Genomic DNA, 14,142 nt, shown 5'->3' with positions numbered 1-14,142 from the left:
GCACACGCGTGACAGGAAGCGCATCAGTCCGCAGCGCGTAAAACACGCGAGCGCGTGCAAGATTTGCTTCGCGAACGCTTGACTTTAATTGCGGGAAAGTGTGACGCTAAAACAACCCACGCGGCATATTTCTGCCCCTGAAAAGTATCTGCCCTTGGTACGCGAACGTGCACCGAGCACAGGAGCAAGTCTTAAAATCGTTTCTCTCGTTGAACGTTTCTTTACTTGTTTTTCTTCTTTATCGCGTCAAAACAGATAAGGCGAACTAACTATACCGTTTTCTCACGCCAATGGTCATTCCTAAACGAGAAGCAAGATAAATCTCTTAGACTCTTCTCTTTCCCATTTTTCGATTTTTCCAATTTCGAAACACACAGTGAAACGAATACGATAAAATTAGAAGAAGGAAATGAAATTTTTCGAACCAAGTTCGATTCGAAGTCTCTTAGAGTATTCTTTGAACTGTATGCTGTTTTATCGCGCTTTGTATTGCGAGTTAATTACACGCTCCTAGTCGTATTCTTCGTTATGAAATAATTTTATGTCGATTCATTTTCGAGTCTTGGAACCGCGGAAGATGATCGACCGGAAAGGCTTCCGAAATATCCCAACAACGTGACAGTGCCACGGATAAGTAACTTTTAGAATCTGCGCTGAAAGTCTGGTGGACCAGTGATAACCAGTAGATAACAGAAAAATGCAGGACATTCCAAAGGAGCTTATCTTCGAACAATGGCACGAACGTTATCGCGAAGAACAGAAGAAAGTGCACTTTCCGTGATGGACTTAACGCTTAACCATTCAGCTCCTGTTTGCATTCGAATAGATTTTAAAATAGCACTTTGTTCGTATCTGCCGCTTATCTACCGGTCTCGTGCTCGAGTTCCCTATACCAACAAGCTATCTTTCTTTGTGTAAAAAAAAAGAATAGAAACTAAGAGGCGTTCCAGCTCTGTTAAGAAGCATTTTTTCGTACCATTTAACGAACCGTACCGTAAAAATGCAGAAGAGTAAATAATTTCAGAAAAATGAATGAAAGAACCGACGGAATCGAGTGATTCGGCTATTAACGCGAAACGAATTAAGAAAGAAGAAGTCGACGGTGTTTTTAAAATTATCGTAAAACAAGCAGCCGATTCACCGGCTCCGAGAAAATCGATACGTCTTTTGTCATTAAAACACCATGGCAGACCTGCATGGACGACAGGAAATATCCTGTTACCGGGCGTATTTATGGTCGCCATGCCTCGAGGACACGGCCACATGTCGCGGAGTATCCTCGTCTTTGTCGGAGAGAAAGTTCGTCCCGTGGGATTTCTCAAAGGACAAACGATTTACCACTTGAGAAAACGAAGCTCGTGCTACCCCTCGAACAAGCATTCGAAACGGAAAGAGGAGAGAACTCTTCAGACGCTGTTTACAACTGTTTATAGCATCGTGAATGCACGTAATCCATTTACATATGTATCGTTGGCTGCGACAAGGGTCTCAGTGCCGAAAATAACTTTTTCAGAGAAAATGTTTACCAACCATCCGCTATTCAGAGACTCGAGGCTTTCTTTATTTCAGTCTAACTACGTTTATCAAAATCGGCGATTCCGTGTACATATAAGCCGTGACTTTTTCGAATTTATCTTGGAAAAGACCGAGACAGACCGGAGAGGTTGTAGTTTGGTCCACCGTTAAAAGCAAGACACCTGTTTCTTGGATCGAACTATTCTTGGAAAGAGCGAGAATGGCTAAAAATTCTGTAGAACCACTGCGGTGATTATTTAAAAGCGCGGCCTCCTCACCGACTTCAGTGACCTTAAAATATACATACTGAACAGTTCTTTCTCACACACGTGACCGCTGTTCGGTTTTATATTCAAGATATTGGCAAAAAGCTTTTGTTAAATTTACCTCATGAATATTCATGAATATTCATTGCAGCGTGAATTCTGGCATAGGCGGTCGCCTAATGGCGGCCACATTCCTATAACACAGTCTTATAAATAAACCTACGGATTAAAGGAAAAAATTAATGGGTTATAAGTTGTGCTAAATTTATATCCGATCGTCGAGTGACGGCCGGCAACGTTAGCATAGAAATACACATATATATTGCCAATTATAAATTTAAATTCAACGAAAGATTTTTGCAAATATCTCGAGAAGAAAATCTGCTTTCTAATAATAAGTATCTTTTCCCACGATGTTTATATTATCTCAAACAAAATACTGAAATTCACGAGCAAAAAGGTCGGACGTATAAAAATAAACTCACTGGTGCGACAGGGTGAATATTCCTGTGACTCGTTGAAGTTGTTGCTGACGGCCCAGCAGGTGCCAACGGGTTCCCTTCTACTTCCAACGGGCGAGTCCTTGTTCCATCGATTGTCTTCCGGATCGTACTTCTGTTGGGACACGGAGAACCAGATGTACCTCGGGGCGCACGCCTGCAAGCATATCAAACAGGAACGTTTAACGTCGTTCACCTCTCGCCACGCATCGCGCTCTCGTATTGTTAATGGCCGTTCCATCGCAATTAGACGTAACGACCAGCCTGTCCACTCGTTAAGCACATTTTGTTCCAACATACAACAGGCAAGGACTTCCGTGCCGATTGAAATTCCACGTAAATACACGTGGATCGAGCTTTACGCAATTAATTCCAAATTCTCGTTTCAATCGTCTTGAAGTAAAATCGTATTTGAATTAATAAACAGGTTTCCCTGTATATTAATATCACATTCGATTACTTAATGACAATTATTAAGAAAATTATCTTCTTCCTCTTAGTTCATTTCTCGATGAAGACCATTTTTTTTTTTCGAAATCTGTTAAATCTGTGCATTTTCTCAAAAGGAGGTACAAGCAAATTGGAGTTCTCACTTCGCAACGTTACTCCGCATTGTGTCATCCAATCAAGCGTTACAAGCGTTGACTAATTCGTATTTTCGGCAGCGGGTGTCACAATTGACTTCGCAGTTGTCCGCTCGAATCCTGGGACAAGGCTCGGTTCACGCGCAACGATCATCATCGTGTTACGTCAATCGTCTGTACTTGACCAGAGAACTAACCGTGGCAGCTGATGGCCTTAATAACCGGCGTATAAATATACGTTCATAATAAAACGTAACGACACGCTTCGCGTTTCATCGAACGGGGATCGCGTCTAAGAGAATTCCCGTGAAATTCGTCACGCGCCACCTCGTTACGGGACTTGTCGCTTAAGAGAAAACCACGACGGCTGGCAAATTAAATTAATCGTAGAATTCACGGGAATTTTAGGACGATGCCGAGATTAATGACTCACGACGCGTCAATCTCGTTAGGGTTAAATGTAACGATCGTACCTCCTCGTGATGTAGCACATCGCGATCGTTATGCTTCCATTAATCATTTCTATATCTTTTGCATTTCCAGTGAAATATTATGGCATCCTTTACCGCTCGATCGCGTCGAGGATCTGTGCTAATTTCGCCCCGTGGAAATATCGCCCGGTTATTTACCCTGCGTGATCTTTGACTCCTAATTCTTGTTTCTTGATTGCACTGATTTGACAGATTTAGTTGGCTACGATTTGTAATAGTCGTAAAGTCACAGATAATGTATCGGTCTTTGAAGTCTCTCTATATTCCATTTGCATTCTCGCGAGAAGGGTGGCACACAGCGATACGGAATTATAAATAATGCAGTTAAGACGCGTATCGGTATCAGAAATGCAATGCTTAGGGAAGCGACGCAGGATTTCGTTTCTATGGTCTTTGGAAAGGAATTAATAGCAGAGACGTCGAACACACGTACCTGACATTTTAACGTAATAATTCTACCGTACGTTAAATTTGGTTAAACGAATTCTTTACTCAATTTAACGTCGTTATCTTTTATCGTTCATTTTTTAGCATCTATTCGACGATTAATATCAATGCGAAACGAATATTAAGAAAATAATACTTTCACTGCAACCGAGCCCGAGAAATAAATAAACGGTACGAACGAATAAATACAAAAAGAAAGAAAGACGAAACAAAATCCCACGATAAATCAATCTGTGCTGCGTTATTAATTAATTCCCTCGCATGCAAGATTTCATTCACCGCAAGGCTGGGATTCTCTTCGTGCACGTAGCCAGCTCGTGCGTTCAATTCGAACGGCTCGCCGTAAATCAAACACCTTGAAAGGAGGCTTCGCTGCGTTTAAACGTGTCTACACGCAGATTTAAGGGAGAGAACAAACGCGTGGTATCGTCTCGGACGCGGTCCAGTAACATTTTAATCGGCTTCCAAGGCTAACTCTGTGTGTAAACGAGCCCTAACGAGCCGTATATGCTGATTCCGCGTGCAGGAGGATCGTATGTTGTTGCCACGACCAGTACACGCAACACTGCATTATTAATTGCGAGCCAATTAAGGCGCGTTACAATGTTACGTCGTATCGCAGGCTCTCTGAATCGCACGATCATCCAACGTTCATTGAAGATTAAAGGAGATCATCAGGGATTGAGACATCCAGAGTGAAAGGCTGAACGGTTTAAGACGATTCGAGCGATTTAGGAAGTGGAAATGAATGTTAATCTGCGCTTAGTATGCAGTTAGGTGTGCTAAGTTTTATACGCGGTGACCCATTTGAAGCGACACACGCAGTTATCTTCTAAACTATTCGTTATGCAAAGAAATGTTTCAAGTAGAACTTGCTGTACTTGGCAGGAGACGTTTCCCGATGATCAAAACATCTTATTTAGACGGACGAGCTTTCCAAATCTCAGGAACCTTTGTTTGTTCGTAATGAAACTACATACGCGTTTTTATACGGACTGGCGTGTAGCTCGTTTTGCGACGTAATTTTTGTTTCACACCTTGATAGACCGCGAAGGAAATATCTCCGCGAACAACTCGGGAAACCGTCGCGGAGCGAATGGACAAATTTCCATGGACAAACCGATTCTAACATCCTCGGCTGCGACCGTATCGACGAGTAATCGACTGTACGCCCGCTGGAATCGATTTATCGTTGTTGCGTTGAGAATACCGACGACTACGCTTGACGCGTGATCGCGGGGATCGGAATCGAACGGTTCGATGCAGAAAAGCGTAGCAGGGTAGAACGAAGTGTCGCCGAGTCGTGACTTAATTGAACGTAACGACCAGTTGTGTTCTTTCGCCGATCGAGAGGCAGGGAACAGCCGACAGGAACGAGGAACGTGAAAAAAGAAGAGCCTGCGTCGATGTGTACCGCAATTTATCCATTGCGCCAGTTTAGCTCAATCGCCCAAGGATCACCGGCTCAGATACGTACGACCCTTTTCAAATACAAAAATATCCACTTACGTAGCAAACGCGTTTGCAACGTAAAAGATGAGTCATTTTTGTATTGCTTCCTATCTCTCGTTCTGTTGCGAGCAATAAAAGTAGCTGAATTGATTTTTGAGAATTTTATTAGAATGCGTTTCGACCATTGGAGCGTAACTGCTGTTACGATCTAATGACTCAGAATCGAACAAACGATAAACACTTATTATTCACGTTACAGTACCGCGCCAGAATAATTTACTTATAATTCTCAATGAGAATCGATGGTAAAATTCTTGCAAATAAAAAAAATCTAATGACACAAAGTTGCCAAAGAATTTCCCATCGTCTTCTATCTCTATCAATTACCAAACTAAATCACAAATTTAGAAACACGATTAATTTCCAACTGCGTCGAGTAAAGTCGAATTCACGAGCAACTCTCGACCACTTCCTACTTCCTACCTCTCGAAAACTACCTCCGAGCTTACTCCCTTCAGAGGAAAAAAGAAATGACTGGAGCAACGAAACAGCTGTTAGAACAAACGAAAAAGAGGCGGTTAAAAAATACGGTGGAATCAAGAGGTATAATAGAAGCGGACAGCCGCGTCGAAATACAAGAATGGGTTTGGTCATCGGACGCGTTCCGAATAAAGGCAGTCCTCGGTCAGCCCTTTGAATGCATCTCGTCGAGTGGTAGAAAAGGAGGGAGAGTCGAAGGAGGAGCAGACGAAGAGGCAAGCCTGGGATTATCACGGTTACAGCTGGTCTCGCGGATCGATCGTGATCGAGCCTCTACGAGTAAATCGATCTTATACGTTTGACAATCGGGTTCGGATGTATCTTGATCGAGATACGTATTAAGGAATCGACAGCTGATCGACGCGTGCACGCTGAAAAAGCAGATGAGGAGAAACGTTTCGACACGTTCTCTCTTCCTTTTGTCCGGATTACGTATGTGTTACAATGTTGCGATGACCAACAGGCAGTGAAAAAGTTGCGGACGGACAGTTTTTCGAGATCGAGATCTTTGCGGCAACTGTAACTCGTTCTCGAGACGCGATACGTTCCTTTTTTCAAACAAATTATACTTACAAAATTAACTTCTTCGTGTTTAATTTATTCTATTGTACCCTCCGTAGACAGACCGAACGGTTAACAACCTTGGACTTCTACGAGGATAATTTTATTTTTAATTGTACCATGCAGTAGAGACGACGATACTCAAAATTTTTAGGCTCACAATTTTTCAGATTTTCTGGAAGCTGAAGAATCGTCTAACTTTCCAACTTCCTAAAGATTATATCGTAAATTATTAAAATCATCGCATTTACGAAAATCAACAGTTTCCTTGCCTAACGATGTCTTTGCTCTAAACGCAGCCACCAAATCATCATTCAAGGATGCACCGTGTTGCTCGGTTGTCTAACGCGACGCTAATCATCCACCACTGTGTAATTTCAACCTCGTTCGCTTATCTTGCACGAATTTGAAGGCGGAAAGACGTGAATTTCGCGAGCGGCATGCAGCAATGCAATTTACTCGTCGTTGCAGAGCCCGGAAGAGTTTAAACTCGAATAATGACACGTTTTCAGAGCGTTTTCACGACCGTAAGTAACGGAATAACAGCATGTTCGGGCAACGAAAACTCGCGCATCTCTAATTATAAGGAGAAAGAAGGAGGGAAGAAAAAGGAAAGAGGATGAAACGAGAGAAAGGAAGAGAATGATAATTCGAACGATGGTTGTATCCTTTGTTAAGGTTGACTGATAGAAGAACGAGTGGATGAATTTGTAATAGAAAGATATATTGAAATAAATAAAGGTATAAGTATAATGTTTGCTGATATTTTTTATAGTGTTACACTTTTAAAGCCTTACAAAGGACATTACCAAAAAAATTAATCTTGTAGCTCTAGCTAAAGCCTATAAGAAGCAGCAATAGAAATCTACTAATAGTTTTTTCTTTTCTAGATCTTTTAATCCAAAACATAATTTATATTCAAGGGCACAATAATATAAATCTTTCTTTATTTAGAATTTTTTTTTTAAATTAAATTCTATTTTTTTTTTTTTTTTACATTAAATTCTATTCTCTGCGTAACAGCGGTCTCCAGGTCACGAATATACAAAAGTAAAGATGTAGAATTTTTCTTGAAGTAATTACTCGAACATTCTTCAGCAGTGATTGCACCTTCGCTGTATCTGCGTTCACTCTTCATTAAAAGGACCACTCGAGAGAGAAAGAGCTTAAGGCTTCACTGATGGCATGGTTCCTTTAATGTCTTCAGTCGACCACTTCGTGGCCTTTCAACGCGCTCCTATAGCACGAGAACGATACACCCTTTCTTTTTCTTTCCTTTCTTCTTTTCAGCGTCGTTCGACTTTTCGATTTTCAGTTCGAACGATTGTGTAATAATCGGCGAATGATGCGATAATTGGGATGATCGAAAAGTTTGAAAAGAGAAAAAGCAAATAAATGAATATCGAGAAAAGATGAAGAGCGTACTCACACGATAGATACTCCGCGATTATAAAATATTATACAATTTGATTTTTTTCTAAAGTTCGTTCTATTCTTGTAGCAATTATTTTCACTCAAGGAATTGTTCTACCGTCGAATCTGCTTACCTGTACGTTCGCTTACAACACGGGAAAACTCTATGAAAATATCCCACGTTTCTTGGAACAACGAAAGACGAAAGATAAAAGTAGTAGAAGATAAAGGAAAGCTAAACTCGCATTATCAGACGTTTTGAATTTACAACAATTTTTTTGGAACGACCGATAAATCATGGCGTTCGATCAAAATAGATTGAAAATCTTGAATTCTCTTTCCTTTAGGAACTCGGAAATATCTCGCTCACGAATCATTGCAATCGTATTTCTCTCACGAGACGATAATACTTATCTTTTCAAGCGTAAAGCAATCGGAGCAGTCAAACGGACTTATCTAAAGGAACGTGAAATATCCTAACAGCCAACAGGAGTTCTATTATTTCTCTCATTATCGTGAGCCACGTCCACTTCCTGCAGTAAGTTCGAGATTACTCTTTCGAAAGCGGGAAGCTGGCGATTTTTCTATCGATAAATAGGTTACAAACTTTCCTTTCTCTCTCTTCGTTAAAACGAATCGTTACCTTTGATTGAAATTTCTCTTAATTTTTTGTTCTCTCCATTCGATAACTATTCTTATCGTCGACCTACATCGTTCGAAGGATTCGCGTCGCATCATTGGAAATTAGATCATTGCCAACCGTTTTTCAGCGAAACTCGAGGATTCGCGCGTAAAGTACAATAAATGCCGAGGTCTTCTTACGTCAAAGTTTACGAGGCGACCGATTCGTTGCAGGCCAACGACAGACCGGCCGGCCTACCGTAAACTCTTTTAGCGTTTGGCCTTTATTGTACGAAACGTGTAACGCACGTGTGCACGCTGGAAATTCCCGAGGCCGATAGTTGACAAATACCGCTACAGTGCCGGTGTCAGCGTATCTTCCACGCCTCTACAAACTAAAACAATGTGCCACTATTTTCTCGGCTGCAATATTATCTGCAATTCTTAATGCGTTTCCACTGTAAACCGGCTAAAAGGAACACGCTAATGCTAACTGTAAAGTTCATCGAGCTTGCAAATATACACTGTCTACCGAACGTTTGAAATCGCTACCTGTCTCGTAGAATCCACGACTTGAAAAAGAATCACGTTAATATTTTTCTTTTCTCTTCTTTTTTTTTTTTTTTTTTTTGAAAATTCGTTAATCGAAAATCTATTCGTATCTGCAGCATTAATTTTCAATCGATAATAAAATTAATATTTTATCGAAGAAACACGTTGATCATTCTACGAAAAATATACGTTCTACGAAAAATAACCATATTACGATTATTTAAATATATAACATAGGAATAATAGTAATACTGTGTGCAAAATGCGGTTTTGTTTACACGTCGCCGCTTTCTAACGTCCCTCGTTTCCTTCTTCCTTTTTGTTTCAACTCTTTTCCTTTTCCTCTTTCCTTTCCTTTCGTTCTCCTTTTTTTTTTTTTTTGATAGTCAATAAATTTTTTCAAAAAAAAGCTAACTGACTGGACGTATCGCCGACGAGAAAACGACCAGGCGGGCGGTAAGTTATTTTTGAGCCGTGAATGAGGTCATCTCGGGTCGGCTGCGCCCAGACCTAACCAACGAGGATAGATCGGTCGTATTTTCGAGTAGTCGATACAGGAATGGCTTCCGTAGAACAGACCATGTTTTTCGCCGAACCTGTACAACCTCATTTTTGCACGATGTTCGAGCATTGCATATGAGTACAGCGTGGACTAAATGTGTCGAAAACGAAGCGAAATGAAATTTTGAATCAGGGAGATGCACGTATCTTTGTCGAATGGAATTTGTTGAATGTTAATTAATCGTTTGCCAATCCGAAGAAAATATTGTATGCTGATAACGCTAAATTACAATGCGTTATCGAAAAAGCTTGATCTATATAGAATTATGCACACGCATGTTACATCGCGACAAGAGACGTTTCGCAACTGTATTGCGTGTTTCATTTTCCGTGGTGTGTATTATCGGTGACGTTAATAATTATCGTTACTAATTTGAAGAATGACAGTCAGCGTCTCTATCTTTCGCACGTACGTCTCGCACAAAACACGCTTGACAAAATGTAATTGGCGATTGGTTCAGTAAATCTACAATCGTCCGATTACTTCGTCCTTTATGGAATAAAAGATGGTTTCGTCCATTTCAAGTCCATGTATTCATCAAATTTATCAAATGTCCAACTGGACAAATTGTAAAGTACAAATTAAATAATAAAAAAAATATATGTATATTCACGAAATTCTTTTCTCCGATAACTACACAATACATCGAAGTATTATTCTCCTTTTCAACAAATTTCCACCGCTGATAAATCGTCCAGATTATAGCCACGAAACTAACAGCGATAAAATAATTCTTTTCGCTTATACCTTATAATCGTTTTGCCGCGTACAAAGCCGAACGAAATGAACCTTGACCGACTACTTGTAAAAAAAAAAAAACGATAATATTTTCCCCGTTTAGTAAGTGGACGAGACTGTGGGCTAAAAACGACACCCTCCCTTCGATATATTAATCCAACGAGCAGTCCCCTGGAAGGCGTAACGCGGCGATTTCATGGCAAATTACAGCTCCAAATGAGCCCACCGTACGCGTTGGATCTTAATCCGATTTGTCATACCGCAGGATAACGCACGATTTAACGCGTAATTCTCTCCGGTACGCTTGGAGTCGAGCGAAGAAACGCGGCAGTATCGCGCGGATTACGGAGACTCGATGTTCTCGGTGAAAATGACGAAGAAATCTCTGCTCGATTTTAATACCGGAAGGCCCGGTCGACTTATTTCCATTCATTAACGAATTAACAAAGATCATTATCTCCGCGAGTTCTTGGCACTTAAAGGAAAAACACCGTCTTCCCTCGTTCTCTGCTTCAAATAAAATAGCGATTATTTTTAGACTATTATTAAAGTAGGTAACGAATGAAAATTACTCGTTAGCAGTCCGCTAGTTGAACAGTATAAATTCTAGAAAGTTAGCCTGATCACGCAAACCAGTCGAGTTATAAAATAAGTAAAACATCCCCGCACAAAAAGCCTCGAAAATAAGAACACAAAGAAGGTAAGAGGCAGCCGCACGAATGAAATATCCCCGCTAAATTTGTCCCTCCGTTGCACGGCCATATTTTTCACCTGAGTCCTCCTTGGAACCAGGAGCTCTGTCCCGTGACAGGATAACAGAGCGACGAGCCACGGACGGATATTTACGCGCGGTGGCTGCCGGAGGAAGCGGACAAGACAGCGGAGGTGCACGCACGGAAGACTTTGGTTCGCTTTGGTTTCGTCGTTGACTCACCTCGCGGCTGACAATGAGTCACTGCCTTATTTATACATCGCGCGTACACGGTCAACGGGGCTGGCTAACTCAGAATTCGCGTCCCAACGCGGTAGAAAAGCGAAGATTCGTCGAACGAACGAACAAACAAGGCCGCGTGTGACTCTGCCTCGGAGCAAGTTGGAAGATTCTGCGAATGCGTTTCGATGTCGCGAATACCGGCCGCGATATTTCAGATTCGCGAGAAGAAAGGTGTGAGTTATCGTACACCGTCTGGCAGCGGCGTGTTACGTTTGATGGCTGAGCAACGAGTTACATTATGGGCACGCTTGTAAGAGCCGCTGGCCAATATCCGGGACAAAGCGACGCTGCTTGTACCTACAGGAGCTCGTTTCACTTTCCTTTTGGTTCTTTTAACGGAGAAGCTGTTTTAATGGCGTGAAACGTGGACAAGGGGCATCTCTGTGGTCTGGGAGCTTGTACGGGTTGGATTCTTATTAGGTGGAGTCGTTAAGCTCGAGATTAAATTTGTTGGCCGACGCAGAGTACAGTAATTCGGTCTAATTAAACGTGTAAATGTTCGCAAAGAAGTCTCCATCGTGTCTTCTTTTTATCTTCCTTTTCTTCTTCGGAGGAGGAAAAAATCGGACACGAGATCGATGCGATCGTTCCACTCACGCGCTTTTGTCCAACGGCTACTAATTGTAATTAGAATCGGCCAGGAAGCTGATTCGCGAAAACGATCTTAAAGGTACCAAAAGCAGGCCCTTACGGCAAAAAACGATCGTTTAGCGGACGTAGCAATTTGTCCCGTCGGCAAAACATACGCCCGGAATGTGCATTGTCTCCGTTTCTTGCATTATTCTACTTCGGCTCTTCCTTCTGCGTGCAAACTTACGAAAAAGGATGGCTGCGTGTACGGATTGAAACGACGGTATCTGCGCTCCATTGAAACCTATCCATACGGATTTTCTAATCTACGTACCGATAATTTCTCTACGATATTGCTCTCTAGGAAACGCGAACTTGATATATCTTCGAGCAACGTATTTCTCAGAAAAAAAAACCCATATACGTTTCTAACCAGGCACAGAAACGCTTGCAACAGTGCCTCCATCGAAGCGTTCGTCATAAATCGTCACCAACATCCACTTAATTCCGACGCAACCGCACAGCCATATGATTCCAAGCGAAACCGCAACGAAATTCCAACAAGAAAAGGAACAGACGATCGCAGCAATCGGCAAGCAACGCGTACCTACCACGAGACAAAACCGAAGGAAAAGAAGAAGAAGAAGAGGAACAACGTCCACACACCCTCTCGAAGATCCAGAGACAGAATGATCAACCGCTTCTCACAGTATCTCTCACGAGGCCATGGGAATTTCTCAAACATTGTCCCGTCCATTCCCTCTGACAATGGTATTTCCATTCTGCCAGCCGACAAACGTTCGATCTCCCTTGGTCCCATCGATCCCGGCCACTGCTCCAGGGACCACAGTATCGTTCTAATCCCCAAAAAGGACGTTCTTCCCGAACGGTGTACCGTGTACGGGCAGAAGGTCAAAGGGGAAGGATACGCGAATTTTTCCTACGAGATTACGCGCTCGAGATGGATCGTCCAACGAGGAAAAATTGATAGATCGGCGGATATCTATGCAGATTCGTGTACCTACGATGGCTATCGATCTGTGTTTTCGTTTCGATGTTACGTTCTTTTTAAGGAAGAGAAAGTAGGTAAGAACTTTGGCTAACTCGACTCCACCTCCGAGAGTTTGCGTGGGAAAGTGCGAACGGTGGTTGGTCGATATCTTGACAGAGTGGTAACTTTGGTAAAAAGATCAGACGAACGGTAACAACACCCGAAACTTACCAACTATCGTAAATCTAAAACTACCCAAGATGAGAAAACCTAATTTCTATCTTTCGAAACGGGCCACCACTAAATTCAACCACACGCTATTCCAGAGAAACTTCCATTAAACCGGCGAGGGAACACGAATTTCGGTACAAGATTCTGCTCTCAAGGTGGGTCGTCGGGGTCGGTGGTGGGTTTCGAGCGGACAGCGTCCTGTTCGTCTTTTAATCGATGCGTTTTTGCCAGCGGATTCTCCGCGAGGACTCGCGAGACGACGCGACGTGGCTTTATCGCGACGGCTTCGTCGTATTTTATTGTTGCCGATTGTTCCCTCGGTCCCTGGCGGGCCGTGTACGTGCACGGTTTTTGCCTTCTTCGGGCTTTCTTTCCTCCGCCTTCGGTTTTTTGCTCCGCTCTCATTGTCTCCGCCGCTTTCGTCTCGTTCGTTTTTCGAGAGTCGCAAGCTGCTGCCCCGCGAGGAAAGTAGGTGAAGCGTGCCGCTATTCCACTCGATTGACATAGAGAATTTCATATACAGGGTGTCATGGAAGAAGCGACACCTTTTTCCATTACCGTCATATATCGATCGTTAGTTAGCGGTCGTGTGGTGTGGATCGTACGATTCTATTATGAATCGTTTGACGCCTTTTTCTTTTCACGGTCCATAAAGAATGTGCAAACAAATCGACCACGATCGAGCAGTTGAAGAACAACGTTCGCGAGGAACCTCAAAGAATAAGACGAGAAACAGGTGAAAATGTGATGAAAAATTATTGTTGAAAGAGCATACACTGGTAAAGCGAGTAGAAGAGATTTATATCAATATTCGTCTTTCTTCGCTTCGAGAGATTTTCGACTAAAGCATCGTTTCTATGGAAACGGAATTCTAACGACGAGTAGTTTTTCTTTCTTCCTGGAATCCGAACTACGAATACCGTCCGTACTGAGGTTTTGCCCGGTAACGTATTAATAAAGATCGGCTCTTTCGGTTGTTTTTCAGACTCGTTGTTGAGCTTGTTATTGCACTGGTAATTTATGTGTTTTAAATTGTGCGCGAGATTTCTTTGAGGAGGACGCGGGTGATTTCTGGGTCAGTTTTGATGGCGGGAATGAAATACGAGAGTTTTTC

The 14,142-nt window shown here is 42.3% G+C and overlaps 1 protein-coding gene across 2 annotated transcripts in view; it reads right to left on the bottom strand.

Moving 5' to 3' along the window:
* LOC117233588 (integrin alpha-PS2) overlaps positions 1-14,142 on the bottom strand; it is a 75,391-nt gene that overhangs the window by 30,133 nt on the left and 31,116 nt on the right. For both annotated transcript variants that reach the window (XM_033494034.1, XM_033494035.1), the window contains exon 4: positions 2,267-2,438. In XM_033494034.1, the coding sequence (XP_033349925.1) occupies positions 2,267-2,438 (172 nt within the window). The remainder of the gene's footprint in view (positions 1-2,266; positions 2,439-14,142) is intronic.

Source organism: Bombus vosnesenskii, unplaced genomic scaffold, assembly GCF_011952255.1.
Source record: "Bombus vosnesenskii isolate JDL3184/JDL3185 unplaced genomic scaffold, Bvos_JDL3184-5_v1.1 scf7180000013297, whole genome shotgun sequence".
NCBI lineage: Eukaryota > Metazoa > Arthropoda > Insecta > Hymenoptera > Apidae > Bombus > Bombus vosnesenskii.
Note: the sequence above shows the minus strand (reverse complement) of the source record. Positions and strands in the feature narration are given on the sequence as shown.